Source organism: Callorhinchus milii, unplaced genomic scaffold, assembly GCF_018977255.1.
Source record: "Callorhinchus milii isolate IMCB2004 unplaced genomic scaffold, IMCB_Cmil_1.0 Scaffold8, whole genome shotgun sequence".
Lineage (NCBI taxonomy): Eukaryota > Metazoa > Chordata > Chondrichthyes > Chimaeriformes > Callorhinchidae > Callorhinchus > Callorhinchus milii.
Genome location: NW_024704749.1, coordinates 11,671,914 through 11,690,160, shown reverse-complemented (window position 1 = coordinate 11,690,160; position 18,247 = coordinate 11,671,914). Strand labels below are relative to the sequence as shown.

Below are 18,247 nucleotides of genomic sequence, written 5' to 3'. Positions count from 1 at the left end.
TGTCACTCTCTGTCACCGTGTGTGTCACTCTCTGTCACCGTGTGTGTCACTCTCTGTCACCGTGTGTGTGTGTGACTCTGTCACTGTGTGTGTCTGTGTGTGTCTGTGTCACTCTGTCACCGTCACTGTGTGTGTGTCACTGTCTGTCACCGTGTGTGTCTCTGTGTGTGTCTCTGTGTGTGTCTCTGTCACTGTGTGTGTGTCACTGTCACTGTGTGTCGCTGTCACTGTGTGTGTGTGTGACATAGGAACATAAGGACAGGAGGAGGCCATTCAGCCCCTCGAGCCTGTTCCCCAGTCTATCAGCTCACGGCTGATGTGTACCTCAGCTCCGATTCCCCGATTCCCATCAGGAACTCTCTCGGTCCCACTTTGTGAATATCTGAGGATTCACAATCTGACTGAAGCTCATCCTCCTCACCGGGTCCCCGGCAAAGCTCGGGGGGTGGGGGGTGGTGGGGGGGGGGTGGGGGTTGTTTGACGGTGTGGGATGAGGGGGAGGGGGAGGGGGCGATGCTCAGTTCTGAATGGTCTCCCAGAAATCATCCCAACTTTTAACTCGTTTTTGCTTCAATTTGAAGGGAAATACGATTATGATCTGTTGGTGATTGGAGGAGGATCTGGCGGCCTCGCCTGCTCCAAGGAAGGTCAGTTCAGCTGCAGTAACCTGACTGATGCCCTGTAATGCCCGGGTGTGGTTTGGATTATAACCTGTCCGTTTATGTGGGAGTTTATAATCAAATGCTCAGCATCCAGAACAGCAACAGAGCATCAAGTCCCATTTTATTTAAACTAACGAGATAGAGCAATGAGCATCTTTATAACAACATGTAATACTAATAATCCTGTACTGTAGTCATTACCTCACCAGCCCGGTAGATGGAGTGCTTTTGTTGAATGAAAGGGGATTCTGTAGAGCAAAAAATATTCCATCCATTATTACTTCCCTCCCTCCCTCCCTCCCTCCACAGCTTACATCATTGGAAGTGTCAGCCACACGGCTGACCAAAAGAAAATCTAATTATCTTTTACTGTAAAAGTCTGCAATCATTATTAAGTCTTTCGGAAACCTTCTCCGAACATTACAGAGAAGAGCGACCGCCTGAGCTTCTGTGGGTTTTCACTTTAGGGATGACCCATTTCAACAACATCGGTAACTGCACATCGTTCTAATAATAATAATTACATTTGATACCGCGCCTTGAATTTCACATCGGGAGGACGTCTCACAGCACTTCACAGGATTTACTGTAAAGTGTAGCGACTGTGCATTTTGTGAATGAACGTGGCAGCCACTTAGGGCACAGCAGCCATGTCCCGCAAACAGCCAGGAAGCAGAATAGATTTGTGTCTCCCGGCAGCTGTGTGGTAAGCGGATTTGAAGCCCACGGAGTGCGGTGTGATCTTACTCTAACTCTGTCTCTAACTCCCTGTTTGTATTGAAATGTTTCGCAGCTGCACAGCTTGGCAGGAAAGTCGCGGTTTTAGATTACGTGGAGCCGTCGCCCAAAGGTAAGAACCTGCTGAGACTTTAACCTTGTTCAGGGCCTGAGCTGGCGCGTAGCTCGCAGCACGCAGACTTGGGATGTGTTGCGTTTACATTACCATGATCATAAACCAGGCTTAATATTTGAGGGTACTTAACCCTCTCCCCATCCCCCCCCCCCCCCCCTCACCCCTTCCCCTCCACCAGATGGAAATCAGCCCTGTTGGTCAGGACACTGGGAGAAACTCCCTTCTCTTTTTGAATGAAGAGAAACCTTAGGCAAGTTTCCTTACTCCGCACACACGCCCAATACTAATCCCTCAAAAAAAACAATAATAGTTTGATCACTTCAATCCACGACTGTTTGTGGGACGCTGCTGTGCGCAATTGGCTGCCGCATTTCGCCCACAAATATACAGTCAATTCACTTCACAGTCTATTCTGTGAAGCGCTTCGAGAAGACGTGAAAAGCGCTCTATCAAATGCAAAGATTATTATTATTATTATTATTATTAATGAGCGCCACAAGATCTTTAAATCTTTAATATCCGCCTGAACAGGGCGCAGGCGGGGAGTGAGGTTTACCATCTCATCTGAAGGATCGCATCTCCGACAGTGCAACACCATAGAAGCATCAGCTTAGACTATGTGATGCCAAGTCCCGATGTAGAGGGGGCTTGAACCCACAACCTTCTGCCTCAGAGGCGAGAGAGAGCGCTAGCCCCGAGCCAGAGTGAGACGGTATTGTATTTGTGAGAACTTGTTCTTCTCAGGGTGTGTTCTGTGCTGTCTCTCCAGGCACCCGATGGGGTCTGGGTGGTACCTGTGTCAATGTGGGGTGTATTCCCAAGAAGCTGATGCACCAGGCGGCCCTGCTGGGCACCGCTGTCAAGGACGCTACAAAGTACGGCTGGGACATTCCATCACCCGTGAGGCACGACTGGTAGGTTTGTGTGTGTGTGTGTTTTGTCTGTCTGTAGTTTTCAAGGAAAGGAGTGAATTCACAGGGCACCTCACACCCTTCTGATCGCTTAACTCATCATCAAAACATCCTGATAACCTCTGGGTTTGATACTATAATAATAATTCTTGCATTTGATACAGCGCCTTATCACGTCGACGAGACGTCTCAAAGCGCTTCACAGGGTATACTGTAAAGTGGAGTGACTGTATTTTGTAGGTGAAACGTGGCAGCCAATTGCGCACAGCAGCGCCCACACACACTCGTGGATTGAGTGATCAAATTATTATTAGCAGTAATGTAGCTGAACCTACAGAGATCCACACAGAGTGTGCCATTGCTGCTTCCTCATTCTCTATGTGAGGACAGTGTAGCTGAAAGCAGACAGCAGGACAAGATGGCATTTTACCCTGTGTCCTGCCTCCCGAGTCACATGAACCAAGCAGCCATTTGCTTGTGGTGCCAGGAGGCAGCCAGAGGTGTGTTGTGGGCAGGGAGGAGAGGCGAGGCGCCAGTCAGACTGCAGCGAAAAGGCTGCAAGCAATTTGGCTGGATATTTACACTCGCTCCGAACCTTCCGACCAGCCCACCTCACACCCCTCCTGGTGTGAGCACAAGGCACTTCCTGCCACCAGCCCTGCTCTCTCTCTCTCTCTCCTGTGCACTGGAGAACCACAGAGCTGGCATGTTGCTAATAGAGGCGTTGCTGTTTTGCAAAGTGAAATAACAAGGTGTCTGACTGACTGTCTGCCTTCGGGCAGAGTTTGCTTGTCGTTGCTGATCACATAATGGAGTCAGCTCCAGTTCACGGCTCCATTATTCTACCAGGTGCAGCTTCACATCAGTGGGAGCGAGTGGCTGGCTCTCAACCAGCACAGACACTGGTGTTGGGAGATCAGCGATGATAGTAATAATAAACATTACCCTTGTGTTTGAGAGTCGGCACGGCAACAATAAGAATCCTTACATTTGATACAGTGCCTTTCACGTCAGTAGGACATCTCCAAGAGCTTCACAGGAGTTATAATGTAATACAATTTCCATTTATGTATATCGCGCCTTTCACGTTGTTCAGGTGTCTCAAAGCGCTTCACAGGATTCTACTGTAAAATGTAGTGACTGTGTGTTTAGTGGGAGCCAGTTTGCGCACAGCGACGTCCCCACAAACAGCCGTGAAGTGAACGTGCAATTTTATTTAGGGATTGTCGACCAGGACACCGGGCGGGAGAGAGAGAGAGAAACTCCCTTCTCTTTTCCCACAGCGCCGCGGGATTTTTAACGTCGACCTGAACAGAGCACAGATGGGGAGTGAGGTTTAACATCTCATCTGAAGGTCTCTGACAATACGGCGCTCTCTCTCTCCCCCCCCAGCGCTGAGCTGGATTATTTCTTATTAATATTGTTATTGTGAACAAACAGCATCTCGTGTATTGTGGACCTGTTGTGTTTATTGTGTCACTGACCTCACCATCCTCTTTTGCTCCTCAGGGCGACCATGGCTCAGGCTATCCAGAACCACGTGAAATCCTTAAACTGGGGACACAGAGTCCAACTGCAAGACAAGTGAGTGTGAGCCACACTTCCTGGCCTCTTCCAACTCTCTGCCTCCCTCACCTCGTTCAAGGTCCGTATCAAGACCTTCCTCGTTGACCGTACCTTCGGTCGTCTTTCCCCTTCCCCGTTCTCTCTCTTAGCTCCCACCCCAGATCAGGTGTCCTGCCAGGACTGTTCAGCATCTTGGGATGTCCTTTCCATGTGAAAGATGTTTATTCTCTCCCTCTTTTCAGACTCTTCCAACTGCTAATAATAATGATAATAATCCTTCATTTGATGCAGCGCTTTATCAAGTCGTTGAGACGTCCCAAAGCACTTCACAGGACATACTGTAAAGTGAAGTGACTGTATTTTGTGGGTGAAACGCAGCAGCCAATTGCTGCTGCGTTTCCAGTACAGACGGTGACCATTTCTCTCCCACAGGAAGGTGACGTACCTTAACCTGAAAGGCAGCTTCGTCGACAACCACACAATTCAGGGGGTGTCCAAGACTGGGAAAAAGGTAACGTTTCTGTACTGTTCCCTCTCGGCCTCAGTAACCGCAGTGTCCGTCAGTCACTGCTATATCCCACTTGAACATTGGCAGATAAAGTGCGAGCTTTTAGGGAGAGCAGTGTATGAGTGTGGGTCCTTATTAACCTGCAGTAAAGTCGGAACCCGATTGTTAGTCGGTTGATGGATCGCTTTCCCGGGGGCTAAAAAACATTGATATTGGTTATTTTTCAGACTGTTCTGACAGCTGAAAACATCGTCATAGCAACGGGAGGGAGGCCGAAATATCCCCCGCAAGTAAGTGTTTATTGTCGGGAGAAATCGCTCGCTGTCTGAATGTTTGTGATCGGGTTCCGGTAACAAAGTTATTTCCGATTGCGTTCGCACAAATTGCAGCATTTTTGATAAAGTAAAATGCAAATAATGAATATTTTTTAGTCTGTGAAAGCGTTTTCAGACGATCTTGTTTGTCTCTGTTGGTCAGGTTCCCGGTGCTGAACTCGGTATTTCCAGCGACGATATCTTTTGGTTTAAAGATTCGCCCGGAAAAACGTGAGTGAATGTCGGTTCCAGTGAGACGTTTGGTTCAGTGTTCGTTTTCCCGACGAGTATTAGTGGACGAGGTTTGTGTTTGTTACAGTTCTAATGCAGTCCACTTCTCAAGCGCTCTGGCTCGCTACCCAGCATGAGGGACGCTGTGTAAAGGCAACTTGTTGTAGTTGTTGTTTGCTTCTGTTCCTTTTAACTGGATAAACAGTCGGTCGTTGTACCAGCTCAGGGCAGGGGAAGCAGTTCTGTGGTCCTTCAGCGTAGCTCTGTGTGACATGGCTTTCAGCAGTTTCACACCTTCTGGAGCAATGTTTCCTGAACACACCAGGAAGCCTAACCTCCTCTCCCCACTCCCCCCGTCTCCCCCCCAACCCCGGGGGGAGCACAGGGGTAGACGAGAGACTGCGTCTGGGAATCCGTCTGACTCACGCTCATTAATAATGTCTGACATCTGGGGAGGCCGGTGATGTTTATTTTGAAGTTGAAGTGGGTAAAGTGAGGGTCAGAGCTCCGCTTAAACTCAAGTGCCTTTGGAACCTGCGGAGGAAATTGCTGTTTGTTTAATAAACTGCGGCCACTCTGAGTGTTTTAGCTCTGAATACACGTGAGGCTGACGGACGGAGCCCTATTGTGCCCTGAACTGTTTAAGGCAGCTTCCGAGATAGCAGTCCCCATGTGAGCTGTGTAAGGGAGTTTCTCTCTCTCTCTCTCTCTCCCCCACTTTTCCCCGGTGTCCTGGCTGACAATCCCCCACCCCCGGAAAAAACTACACGTTCACATCATAGCTGTTTGCGGGGATGTTGTTGTGCGCAACTCGGCTGCACGTTTCGCCCACAAAACACACAGTCACTACACTTTACTGTCAATCCTGTGAAGCGGTTTACGGTACCTTGACTTGAAAGGCGCTGTATCAAATGTAAAAAATTGTTACGATGATGATTTGATCAGCTCAAATAATACTTTTTAAAATGCCCCTTAAAAGTTAATCAGGACCAATGGGGTGGCTCTGTGCAACCGCGAACAGCAAAAGGTGTTCGTTCACCTTTCATGGTCTGAATAAAAAGTGAGTAATAACATCCTGCGGAGCTAAGTTAAAGGGAAACGCGACGTGAGGCGTGTCATGGACTTAACTCAACAGAGCTGCCCGTGGGCTGCACCCTCGGACGTTTATCCTGTGTGTGGTGCGCGTGTGCACGTGTTGTACGTGTGTGTGTGGGTGTGGGTGATGCAGGCACGTGTGTGAGGGAGGGTGTGTGTGTGTTTGTGTGTGGATGTGAGAGTGAGCATGTGTGGTGTTTTTTTGTGTGTGTGTCTGAGAGAGGGGGGATATGTGTGTGTGTGTGGGGGGGAGGGGGAGGGGGAGGAAAAACCCTTCAAGAAAATTGCATTCAAAGAAGCTGAAATGACTTGAAAACGCCCTTTTTCCTCGGTTTGTGGCTGCAGTCGCACTCTGCCACCACTGGAGGGCAGGAGATGCCCAGTATTCAGCAGTCATTGCTCCAGCCCAGCGAGGGGGTGGGTGTGGGGGGGGTGGGGGGGGGGTGGGGGGTGAGAATCTTACCCCAAATCTTTGCAAGCAGTAATTTAGCCGGACTAACGAGGGGCTAAACATCGCGTCTCACTTGCACCCGTTGAAACGGTTTGATCCCCGAACACTGAAATAATAATCCCAGCTCAATACTTCAGAATGAAACAAAACAATAATAATAATAATAATAATTATTATCCTTGCATTTGGTGTAGCGCCTCATCAGGTCTTTGAGACGTCTCGAAGGGCTTCACGGAATATACTGTGAAGTGCAGTGACTGTGTGTTTTGTGGGCGAAACAAGATCAGTTTGGATGAAGAGGTAGAACAAGAGGGTACGGGTATAGAGTTGTAAAGGGGCAATTTCAAGACAGACACCAGGAGCAAAGTCATCCTTATACTCTGTGTGTGTGTGTGTGTGTGTGTGCGCGCGCGCACGGGTGTGAGAGAGGCTGTGAGCTTGTGTGTGTGTGTGTGTGAGAGGATGTGAGAATGTCTGTGTGTAAAACAGGTCTTATTTCCAACTCTGCCTTTGTCTGGTTGCTGTTGATACACGTTGTAACAGAGGCTGGAAGCTGTGTTGCTGTTTACACTGTCACATTCCTGCAGGAGTCCTGGAGTGGCCTGGAGCGGGTACAGGACTGTTCCTGTCACCGTTGTCAACAAATCTATAGCTGGCTCTTGCTCCGGCTCTTATTGTTACCACCCCACAATGATGTTTTTCTTCTGTTGGGAGGGTTTCATTTTGATTTCTTTACAAAGGATGTGTGTGTGTGTGTGTGTGAGAGGGCATTTGTGTGTGTGTGTTGGATGCGTGTGCGTGTTGGGTTTGTGTGTGCGTTGTGTGTTGGGGGCGTGTGCGTGTTGGGGGCGTGTGCGTGTTGGGGGCGTGTGCGTGTATTAGGGGTGTGTGTGTGTTGGATGTGTACTGTATGTGTGTTGGATATAAGTGTGTATCTGCTTGTATAAAATTGATCCATGATACTATTAAAGTTGCAGTTTGAGTATTGAGGAGAATTGGTTTGATATTGTACCCGTCTCAGAGTGGGATTAACACTGGCGATGTCACCCTCCCCCCCTCACTCCCTCCCCCCCCCCTCCCTCCCCCCGGGGCAACAAACAGAAAATGCCCAAATTATTTTGTAACCAGCATTGCATTTTTCGATGGCATTATTTTCTTAATACCTGATGGGATTAGCCTTGACATTGGAATTATCCTTCCCAGCATCAAACTCATCTTTCAAGTGTCTCTGAGCTTAGGTTAGGCCGGACCACACATGCAGCTCCCTCCCTCCCCCACCCCGACACACACACACACCCTTTTATTTTCCAAAGTCTTTTCTCTTTTAAAAAAAACACACCCTTGTATTACGTGTGCTTTTTCTCTTCAGTTATAAAACGTGCTTGTGTATATACGCACAAGCTTTCCCCCTTTCCCCCCCCTCCCACCCCAACTCTTTATCTGTCTTGTAATAATAATCCTTGTATTTGATACAGAGCCTTATCACATTGTCGGGACGTCTCAAAGCGTTTCACAGAATATACTGTAAAGTGGTGACTGTGTATTTTGTGGGTGAAACGTGGCAGCCAATTGTGCACAGCAGCGTCCCCACACACACTCATGGATTGAGTCACCAAATTATTGTTATATATATTTTTTTGGGGGGGAGGGATTATTACCCCTGGAAAGCGATCCACCAATCGACAAATAAGCGGGTTTCTACTTACTGCTGGAAATCAGAGGTGTGTGTGTGGAGTAAGGAAACTTGCCTAAGAAAGCCATATAAAAAAGGGGTAAAGTAAACTGGAGAGAGGAACAGAACAAACAAACCTGTTTAATGTTATTTTTTCCCTTTAGGTTAGTTGTCGGTGGAAGCTGTATCCTTCATTTAACAAAGTGTTTTAAAGCGACGGCTGGGAATTATCCTGGATAATCGGGTGGGAATGAGCGCTTGCAAATCACCTCCAGTCCCAGTTCCTGAGCCAGGAGGGGCCGCTGATGGCAGCACAGCCCGGCCCGGCTCATCGGCAGGACCTGGAAGGGCCGACCAGTCACTGGGGGCAGGGAATCCTCCCCCTCAGCTCCTGGTAACCCTGCAGCCAAAGCCTTCACTAAATGGGTGGGGTGGTCCTCGCTGTACAAGCAGCGGGAAAGCTTGGCCAGACAGTGTAAACTCTACTGCGTTTGAGTCCTTGACTCGGGCTTCATTAGATGTGGGACTGGAGTGTGCAGGCTTCCTGACAGGCATCGGCCTGAACACTTCACTGATGGTGAGGAGCATCCCCCTGCGAGGGTTTGATCAGGTACAGACACCGACCACTGATAAACACAGCAGCCCAGACCCACTGCACTCTCTCAACTCCAAGGTGTCCACAAAGTCCTGTTATCTATCTATCTGGAGAAGCGGAGGTTTGATCAGTGCGAAAGTCACTCGCTCAGCAAACTATCCGGGACATGTGGCTTTGATAGGGAAGTAAGAGTGAGTGCAAGCGATAGGTGGGGGAGAGAGGGGGTGGGAGGTTCACAGAACATTGCAAAGTGCAGGAGCCACATGTGAATGTTTTATTGATGTCCTGATTGAGATATGATCCGAATGTCCTGTACTGTAACTCGTCCCACACTCCGCATATTTCATCATGTACAGTATGTGGCCTCTCTCTCCTCTCTCTAACTCTTCACCTCCTCTCTCTCCCTTCTTTCTCTCCCTTTGTTCTCCCTCTCCTCTCTCTCTCTCTCTTCCCTCCTCTCTCCTCTAACTCTTATCTATTTCCCCTCTCCGCCCCTCTCAATTTGTTTGATAGGTTCCTCAGATAAAATGGCTCATTCACTTCATTGGCTGTTTGTGAGATGTTGCCTTGTGCAAATTATCTGCCTCCCAAACACTTCACAGTAGAGAATCCTGTGAAGCACTTTGAAACGTCTCGACGATGTGAAAGGCACGATAAATACAATGCAAATAGTGTTGCGGTATTTTATAGATCCTGTGAGGCGCTTTGAGACGTCCTCCCCACAAGAAAGGATTAATATTGAGCCTGTGGTGTGCCATCAGGAACACAGACTTGCACTTACACAAATGCTAAATTTACATGTTTCAGTGCAACCAACAACAGGAAACCCGGGCCAGGCAGAGATTGCCTTTCACTCTCCCAAAGGGAAAACAATTGTAACAGTAGGAAAAGAAAAGGAAACCTGCAAAAAGAACCTCACAAACAAGCCGTGTGGGTGTGGGTTGCCCTCCCTTGTGCATTATAGCAATAATAACCCTTGCATTTGATATGGCGCCTTATCACGTTGTTGAGAAGCCTCAAAGCGCTTCACTGGATATACTGTAAAATGGAGTGACTGTGTATTTTGTGGGCAAAACAGGCAGCCAATTGCGCGCAGCGGCGTCCCACAAACAGTCGTGAATTGAGTGCTTAAGTTATTCATTTTTTTTTGTTTGGAGGGATTATTACCCCAGGAAAGTGATCCACCAATCGACTAACAACCGGGTTCCTACTGACTGCTGGTAAACAGAGGCGTGTGTGTGTCCACCGGAGTAAGGAAATTGCCAAGGTTTTGCTCTGACCCGCCCGGGAATCGAACCCGGGTCCCGATCGCTGTGCTGTGGGACTCCACATTACATGCCTCTGCGTGAATGGCGCCGTATAAACACAAGTTGTTGTTGTTCTTTCCTTTGCTCAGCAAATGGCACAGCTGGTGACGGACCATATGGTCTCCCACGGCACTCGGCTTCTGTGGAAATGTGTGCCGCGCAGCGTGGAGAGAGAGACCAGCGGGCGGCTACACGTCACGTGGAGTGATCAGCAGTCAGGCCGAGTGGAGGGAGACACCTTCGACACAGTGATGTGGGCTGTAGGTGAGGTTAGCCCTCTTCTCACTTGCCTGTAAAAGTCACAAACACTTGTTGTTTAAATGTCCCCCAACCATCAGCGGTCTCTCAAGATCCTCCTCTTCGACTGAGCCTTCAGTCACTGTCCTACCCTCACCCTCCCTGCCCTCCACCCCTCACCTCTCCTTATCCCAAGCCCCAGCTCGGGTCCAAATCCTTGTGTCGATTCTTTCAAGAACAAATGAGCGAGATTTCTGTTAGGAAATGATATCTGGGGAAACAGCATATAGTTTGAGACACGACATGTCAAGTGACTGCCAGGATGGTGGAAGATGGACCTTGGCCTTCTGGCCTAGTAAATCTTATGTTCTTGTCTGTCCAGCACCTTGGGACGTCTGCCCGACTTGGAGGGCACTGTGTAAATGAGAGCTATTGTTGCTGCTGTTTAACTCTGGGCAGTAAATACACAGTAGCTTTGTCAGGGAATGCCTGACTCCTGATGGCACCCACCCAGCCTGGCTGTGTTCCCCTCCCACCCGCCCCGTCCTGCCTCAATCTGCTGTTATACTGAACGGTTCCCTCTCCTCTCCCTCCTGGTATTTCTGTGTCTCCCACGTTCACACTGAGAGTCGGGTGGCCTTGGCTTTCGCCGCTTATCAACACAGCTCAACACTAATCAAGCGGGGAGGGATGTGGGGTAGATTCGTTTCAGTGACTGCTGCGATGTACCGTGTCTACAAAAAATAACTGAAGATTAGCCCCCGAGACAGAAGCCGAACTCTTAACGTTATTGAGGTTGATTTTCTCACCCGAGGCCTCTGATCTCAGAGCGGCAGAGCAGAACCATTCCTTCCTGGGTCATTTTGATATATTGTGGTTGGAGCACTCGCCTCGCAAGTAAGAGACCCGGATTTGATTCCCAGGCAGCCCAATCCTAAGGCAGGTTTCCTTACCCCACACGCCTGTTTACCAGCAGTAAGTAGGAACCCGGCTGTTAGTCGATTAGCAGATCGCTTTCCGGGGATAATAATCCCTTAAAAAAATAATATCACTCAATCCACGACTGTTTGTGGCACACTGCTGTGCGCAATCGGCTGCCGTGTTTTGCCCACAAAACATACAGTCAATTCACTGCTCAATATATTCTGTGAAGCGCTTTGAGACGTGTAGAAGACTCGATAAGGCGCTGTAGCAAATACAAGGATTATTATTATTATTGTTCATACGGTGGTCGCTCGCTCTCTCATATCGTAACTCTCTGTGCACTTGCAAAGCTCCCTCTCTGATGCTTGTCTGTCGAGGGATGTCAGGAATCTTGGCAAAGTATTCAAAGTAACTCCGAGGTCAGAGATTTCCTGGCTGCCTTGAACGGCTACAAGTTTCTAAACTCGGAATTGATTCAAGATAATCAAAGGTCGAGATTTAAAGGACAAAGTCAGGCTCGATAATAAATTAACAATCCTTGCTTTTAGTGGGAGCTGCCAAGTATATTCAAACCACGTTTTATATCTCTCTCTTTTTCGAGAATGAGACCTTAATGTTTAGACTTGCAACAAATGCATCCAATTTACTTTTCTACCCGGTTGTGGATCCATTTCTAATTTATACCCCTGTAAATCGTAATGTTTTGCTAGTTATTGAAAACTAGAGACGTTAACATTGGCCGCAGAATTCACGAGAGAGTTTCAGGTGAAGGAAACCCTCCTGCTTGTTTGATCTCATCCTCCCCTTACACCCAGTCCAGCAACGAGACGTCTCCTAACTAAGTGCAGGGTTCTGGACTAACCCTTCCCCCTGGTAACCCGTTCCAGCTGTTTATTAACATCTGTGTTGCCCTGATCTCCGTACCAGCTTTCGAGTTCCCTCGGTCTCGGACGTCTTCTAAATTTAAAATAATAATAATAACAATATTGTGGCACAATCCACGGCTGTTTGTGGGGACGTCGCTGGGCGCAATTGGCTGCCGTGTTTTGCTAACAAAAATTTACAGTCAATTCACTTTACAGTGTGTCCTGTGATGCGCTTTGAGACGTCTCGACGACGTGATAAGGCGCTGTGTCAAATGCGAGGATTATTATTATTATCCTCCGCCCCCGCCTCTCCTCTCCACTGCTTTATCCGAGTTGCTGATGGTGTCTCTCCCTGTGAGCTGTTGGCAGGTCGCACAGCGGAGACCAAGGAGCTGAGCCTGGAGAGAGCCGGCGTTCCCGTAAATCCCAAAACCGGGAAGATCATCGTTGGGGCCGGGGAGGAATCTTCTGTCCCCAACATCTACGCCATCGGGGATGTGACTGAGGTGAGATCGGAACCTGACATGACAAACACAGCCGCTAACCTCGCCCTGTCTATCACACATATTTATGGTATATGTTTCTAACAGGGCCGCCCGGAGCTCACCCCCACAGCTATCAGAGCCGGGAAACTGCTGGCTCGCAGGCTGTGTGGGCAGGTAACCGAACTGATGGACTATGACAAGGTGAGTGAACCGAGAGGCTGAGGGTGGGGGGGAGAGGGGGGGGGGTGTGGGGGTTAGCCCCGTGTCCCACATTCGGTTCAGAGAGGTGAAAAGGTCAAACCTTAGTCAAGTTTCCGTACTCCACGCGCACGCCTCTGTTTACCTGCGGTCAATAGGATCCCGGTTGTTAGTCGATTGGCGATCGCTTTCTGGGGGTAATAATCCCTTCACACACAAAAGTGTGGTCACTCAATCCACGACTGTTTGTGGGGACTCTGCTGTGCGCAATTGGCTGCTGGGTTTCGCCCACAAAATACACAGCCACTACACTTTACAGTATATCCTGTGAAGCGCTTTGAGACGTCTCAAAATAAGTGATAAGGCGCCGTATCAAATGCGAGGATTATTATTATCTGGAACCAGGCTATTGACTGGGACATGATACACATTGGCGTCAGGGTGGGGGGAGAGAGAGGAGGTAATGTCTATTTGTTCTCCGAGGCTGTGATAACCTGGTGTTTGATCCCTGTGTGGGACTCTCTACATCTACAGGTTCCCACAACAGTGTTCACCCCACTGGAGTACGGCTGTGTGGGGCTGTCCGAAGAGAAGGCTGTGAGCAGCTTTGGTCAAGACAACATCGAGGTAAAGAACACACACTCTCTCTCTCATTCTCTGTCTCTCTCTTTCTCTCTGTCTCTCACGCTCTCTCCGTTTATCTCTCTTACTCTCTCTGTCCCGCTGCCCTGTCTATGTTTGACTCTCTCTCTCTCGATGTGTGTCTCTCTCTCTCTCCCTCTCCAAGTCTCTAAATCTGTGTGTGTGTCTCTCTGTGACCAGGTGTACCACGCCTATTACAAGCCACTGGAGTTCTCAGTGACTGAGCGCGGTGCCAATCAGTGTTATATTAAGATGCTCTGCTTGCGGGAAGGTGATCAGCGTATTCTGGGGCTTCACTTCATCGGACCCAACGCTGGCGAAGTCATCCAGGGCTTCGCGCTGGCTATAAAGTAAGAACGTCTCTCACTGACTCCACAAATACCCAGAGTTATACTGCGTCATACAGCTCGCAAACAGGCCATCCAGCCCAGCTCGTCCGTGCCGCAATCGACTGCCGCGTTTCACCCACAGAATACAGTCACTCCAATTTAGTGTATCCAATGAAGCGCTTTGTGACGTCTCAACGACCTGATAAGACGCTGTATCAAACGCCAGGATTACTATTATGATGATCTCAAGAGCGCTCAGTGCTCTCTAACCCCACCTTCTCTCCCTCTCTCTCTCTCCCCCTCTCTCGGCAGATGTGAGGCTACGTACTCTCAGCTGGTGGCCACGGTGGGAATCCATCCGACCTGTGCCGAGGACGTCAACAAACTGAACATCACCAAGCGCTCGAGGCTGGACCCCACAGTCACCGGCTGCTGAGGGTAACTCTCTCCCTGAGACTACAGCACACGGGGAACTGGCACCGACTGCGGCTACACACTGGGCTGGGGAGGAGCGAGTTTGGGGTCACAGGTCCTTTGTCCTGATATAACTCTGATATAACATTGTGGTCCATCAAATCTCGAGGAGCGTTATAACAGGGTTTATTCTGGATTATTCCAGGCCGCGCTGCCCTCACAGAGCGATGTACACTGGGGCTTCCTGTGCCTCCCCGAGGCTGGAGCTTTCCCAGAAACTACTGGGAGTGTGAGTGAGTGCGAGACGCACAGGAAGTGGCGTCAGCGACGGAAGCGCTGTCTTGGCGGCCATTTTGTTTTATTACAGCGCGCCCCATTACAGCACTGTAAATCTGGACTGGACCATTGTAATGGGGGGCGGGCGGGGCGGGCGGGGGAGAGGTTGTGGTCTGTAGGTACAGTTCTTGGAGCAGCCAGTAGAGGGCGTATATCTACCAGAACAAACCAGGATCAGCCCAAACCCAACCCGACCAACCGGGGGCAATGGGTTTCAAGGTGAATGGACAATGACCTCGTTTTCCGTTGAGGGTTTGGGTGATTTGACTGGATTCCTTGCTGGAATGTTTTGGTGAACGTTACCATTTTAACCACCCCGCGCCTGTCCCAGTCCCCCTCCCTTTCCCCCCCAGTTCAGTTTCACTGTGGAGCGTGTCCTAAGCCAGAAAGTTTTTTTTTCCGTGTGCTTTTTTCAGGGATGTCTATGTGAGCAGCACAGAGCAGCAGTTTTGACTTGGCATTACCTTGATCGCTCGGGTTATTGTATGGGAGAGAAAGGGAAGCGACCAGTGGCCCTGAAGTCCACCTGGTCTTAAGCGTGGCACCGTTTTGTCTTACAATATTTTTAAAATTTGGTCTTAACTCCAAAGCCATTTTCGTGTTTGTTTAATGAAACGCGGAGAAAAAATGGCTTCCAGATCACGGCGGTATTATTCTAATAATAATCCTTTAATAGTAACAGTAAGTATTGAGGAATCTTGTCACAATTCTGGGCCGTGTGTTAAATTGCAAGACCAAACAGCCTCATGGTTAGGTTGGGGAGGGGGGTGTTGAGGGCGTTAGCTGCTCTGTTCATGACCAACACTTTGCCGTTTAATGACGAGCTGTTTGTAAACCCAGCGACGTGGGAGAGACAGCCCTGATGACAATCGGCATCGAGATCTAAATAAAGTGTTATATTCGCTGCTTTTACCCGATTATTTGTCTTTCACTGGCCATTTCATGCCCCCCCCCCTCTCTCTCTCCTACTTTCACACTCACTGGTTTCTCTCTATCTCTCTCTGACTGCACTTCCGGTCATCTTTCCCTCCGCGCCCTCAGGGTAACCGATTCCAGTGTTAAGTATTAAACATTAAGGACCTCCTCGCGATGTGAAAGGCCGTGTAGATGTCATTGTGTATTGTGTTGTGATGGCATCTCTTTGATTAATAATCCTTCCCTCCAAAAATAAATGGGTCATTCAATCCACGACTGTTTGTGGGGACGCTGCTGTGCACAATTGGCTGCCGCGTATCGCCCACAAAATACACAGTCACTCCACTTTACAGTGTATCCTGTGAAGCGCTTTGAGACGTCTCAATGATCAGATGAGGCACTGTATCAAATCCAACGATTATTATTATTATTATCGGATACTGACTGGCCTCCTCTCTCTCCTAACCCCCTCCCTCCTCCCAATATTAAACCAGGGATTTTGACCATGACACCATCCTTTCAGCCACTTTAATTACCCCTTTATTCAGATGTCCTTGAAGCTACAGAAGGGAGTGCTTTGTTTTTGTGATATGCGGCTCAGAATCCTTTTTCTTAAAAAGAACTCCCCTGGATTTACACCACTGAACCACAGCCAAGAACAAATTGACGGCTCTTTTAAGTAATAGGGAGCTGCCTGCTTAATATTGTAATGACATTAGCACGATGAAAAACGTGCACGGTTCAGTTCTGAAGCAGCAAATTGGTTCATCTCCAGAGAAAAAAAAACTGAACCAGGACAATCTGCTTGTTCACAATTCTTTATATATTTTACAAAATATATGAGGAATTAATATAAATTCTATATAAATCTCTTTACCAGCAGTGAGTAGGAACCAGGTTGTTAGTCGATTGGCGGATTGCTTTCCGGGGGTAATAATCCCACCTCCCAAAAATATATTTTAAAAAATCACTAAAATCCCCGACTGTTTGTGGGGACGCTGCTGTGCGCAATTGGCTCCCGTGTTTCGCCCACAAAATACACAGTCAATTCACTTTACAGTATATTCTGTGAAACACTTTGAGACGTCTCAACGATGTGATGAGGCGCTGTGTCAAATGCAAGGATTATTATTATTTTACACACAAATGTATATTATATGCATATACACGCAGCCGTGTTAGTGGTGAATTACTGCAGCCTCCCATGATTCTGGCTGTTCTCTGTGTCACTCCTCACGTCTTCTCAAGAAGGTTCTGTCCTCATTCCCATGACCACAATGCCAACATCGCTATAAGCAAAAAGCTTCAAAATCCCTTTCATTCTTGCCCGGCCTTTGATATGGGCCGTTTCCCACAGTCTCCAGCATTCCTTAAACCCACGGGAGGAATAAAACCTTGTGGTGGGTAACTTTTCCTTTTGGGGAGGGCTTTTATGTACTTTTATGTTTCTCGGAGATTTAAGTTAAAAGGACATTTTATTAATGAACACTAGAAATAGCAGGATAGGAATAAGCCATTTACTGTGCCTCCAAAATGTTAGTTCCCATTGACACGAAAATACATTGTGTTATATTTTCAATAACCTCCTCCCCGCCAACATTTGCCTATGTTTACACCAATCGTTCTATACTAATCATCCTCGCACTCGATACAGCGACTTATCATGTCATCGAGACATCTCAAGGTGCTTCACAGGATTTTACTGTGAAGTGTGGTGACTGTACTTTGTAGGCAAAAAGCAGCAACCAATTTGTGCACAGCAACATCCTCGCAAACAGCCACAAAGCGAATGACTTATTTTCAAGGGGATTGTCGGCCAGGACACCGGGGGAGAGAGAGAAACTTCTCTATTCCAACAGCCTTCGCGGGACCTTTAACGTCTCCCTGAACAGGGCCCAGACGGGGAGTGAGGTTTGAAGTCTCAATCAAAGGGACGGCGTCTCTGACAGTGCAGTGTTTCCCCCCCAGCGCCGCGCTGTAACGTCAGTTTTGTGGACGAACGTGGCAGCCAGTTTGCACACAGCGACTTCCCTCAAACAGCCACGGAGCGATTTTACTCTAAATGTGGCTGAGAGAAGCCGGGGCCGTGACTGAGAGGAAAAGCTGTGTAAACAGTAGATTGCTGAACACAAAAGCATTTGCTGAGAATTCTCCACAAAGCAGGTTTGTAAAGACAAACGTTGGGCACAATCGTGTTAACCCTCTCTCTCTCTCGCTCTCTCTCTCTCTCTCTCCTGTGACCCTCACTCGGGTACAGTTATTGCAGTCAGTGCCCACTCGCTGCTCATTCTTCGTGTGTTAGTTGGACAGTGAGATTTAGGGAATCTTCCTCCTTCCCCCATTACCATTCAGGTCGTGCCCTAAGACCTTCCTCTTCGATCGCCACCTCCCGGTTAATTGGCGGATCACTTTCCAGGGGTAATAATCCCTTCCATAATAATAATAATTTGGTCACTCAATCCATGTTTGTGGGACCCAATTGGCTGTCGAGTTTCTCCCACAAAATACAGTCATTACACTTTACAATATATCCTGTGAAGCGCTTTGAGACGTCTCCACGATGTGATCAAATGCAACGATTATTATTATTACTATGCTGATTATTTCAGGTCCCGTCATTGAAGGAGAGCGAGAGAAAAACAAAAAGCGCAGATGTTAAAGGGAAACAGAGTAAACATGGGGACAGGATAAGGTCTAACAGCGGCGAAGGAACATCCTCTGAGGAATGACAAACGT

General features: G+C 48.4%; 1 protein-coding gene across 2 annotated transcripts; it reads left to right on the top strand.

The window, feature by feature from the left end:
* Positions 1-499: 499 nt before the first annotated feature.
* txnrd2.2 (thioredoxin reductase 2, tandem duplicate 2) lies at positions 500-15,506 on the top strand. Of its 2 annotated transcripts, none has more exons than XM_007901926.2 (15): positions 500-647; positions 1,456-1,512; positions 2,285-2,429; positions 3,936-4,010; positions 4,425-4,503; positions 4,728-4,790; positions 4,978-5,045; positions 8,428-8,447; positions 8,782-8,873; positions 10,255-10,429; positions 12,562-12,698; positions 12,783-12,878; positions 13,410-13,502; positions 13,698-13,867; positions 14,159-15,506. In XM_007901926.2, the coding sequence occupies exons 3-15, from the start codon at positions 2,344-2,346 to the stop codon at positions 14,280-14,282; spliced, it is 1,278 nt and encodes a 425-aa protein (XP_007900117.2). In that variant the 5' UTR covers positions 500-647; positions 1,456-1,512; positions 2,285-2,343; the 3' UTR covers positions 14,283-15,506. The 2 variants fall into 2 exon arrangements, with proteins under 2 accessions (XP_007900117.2, XP_042193575.1); XM_042337641.1 differs by having other exon boundaries at positions 10,255-10,434; positions 12,552-12,698.
* Positions 15,507-18,247: the final 2,741 nt, after the last annotated feature.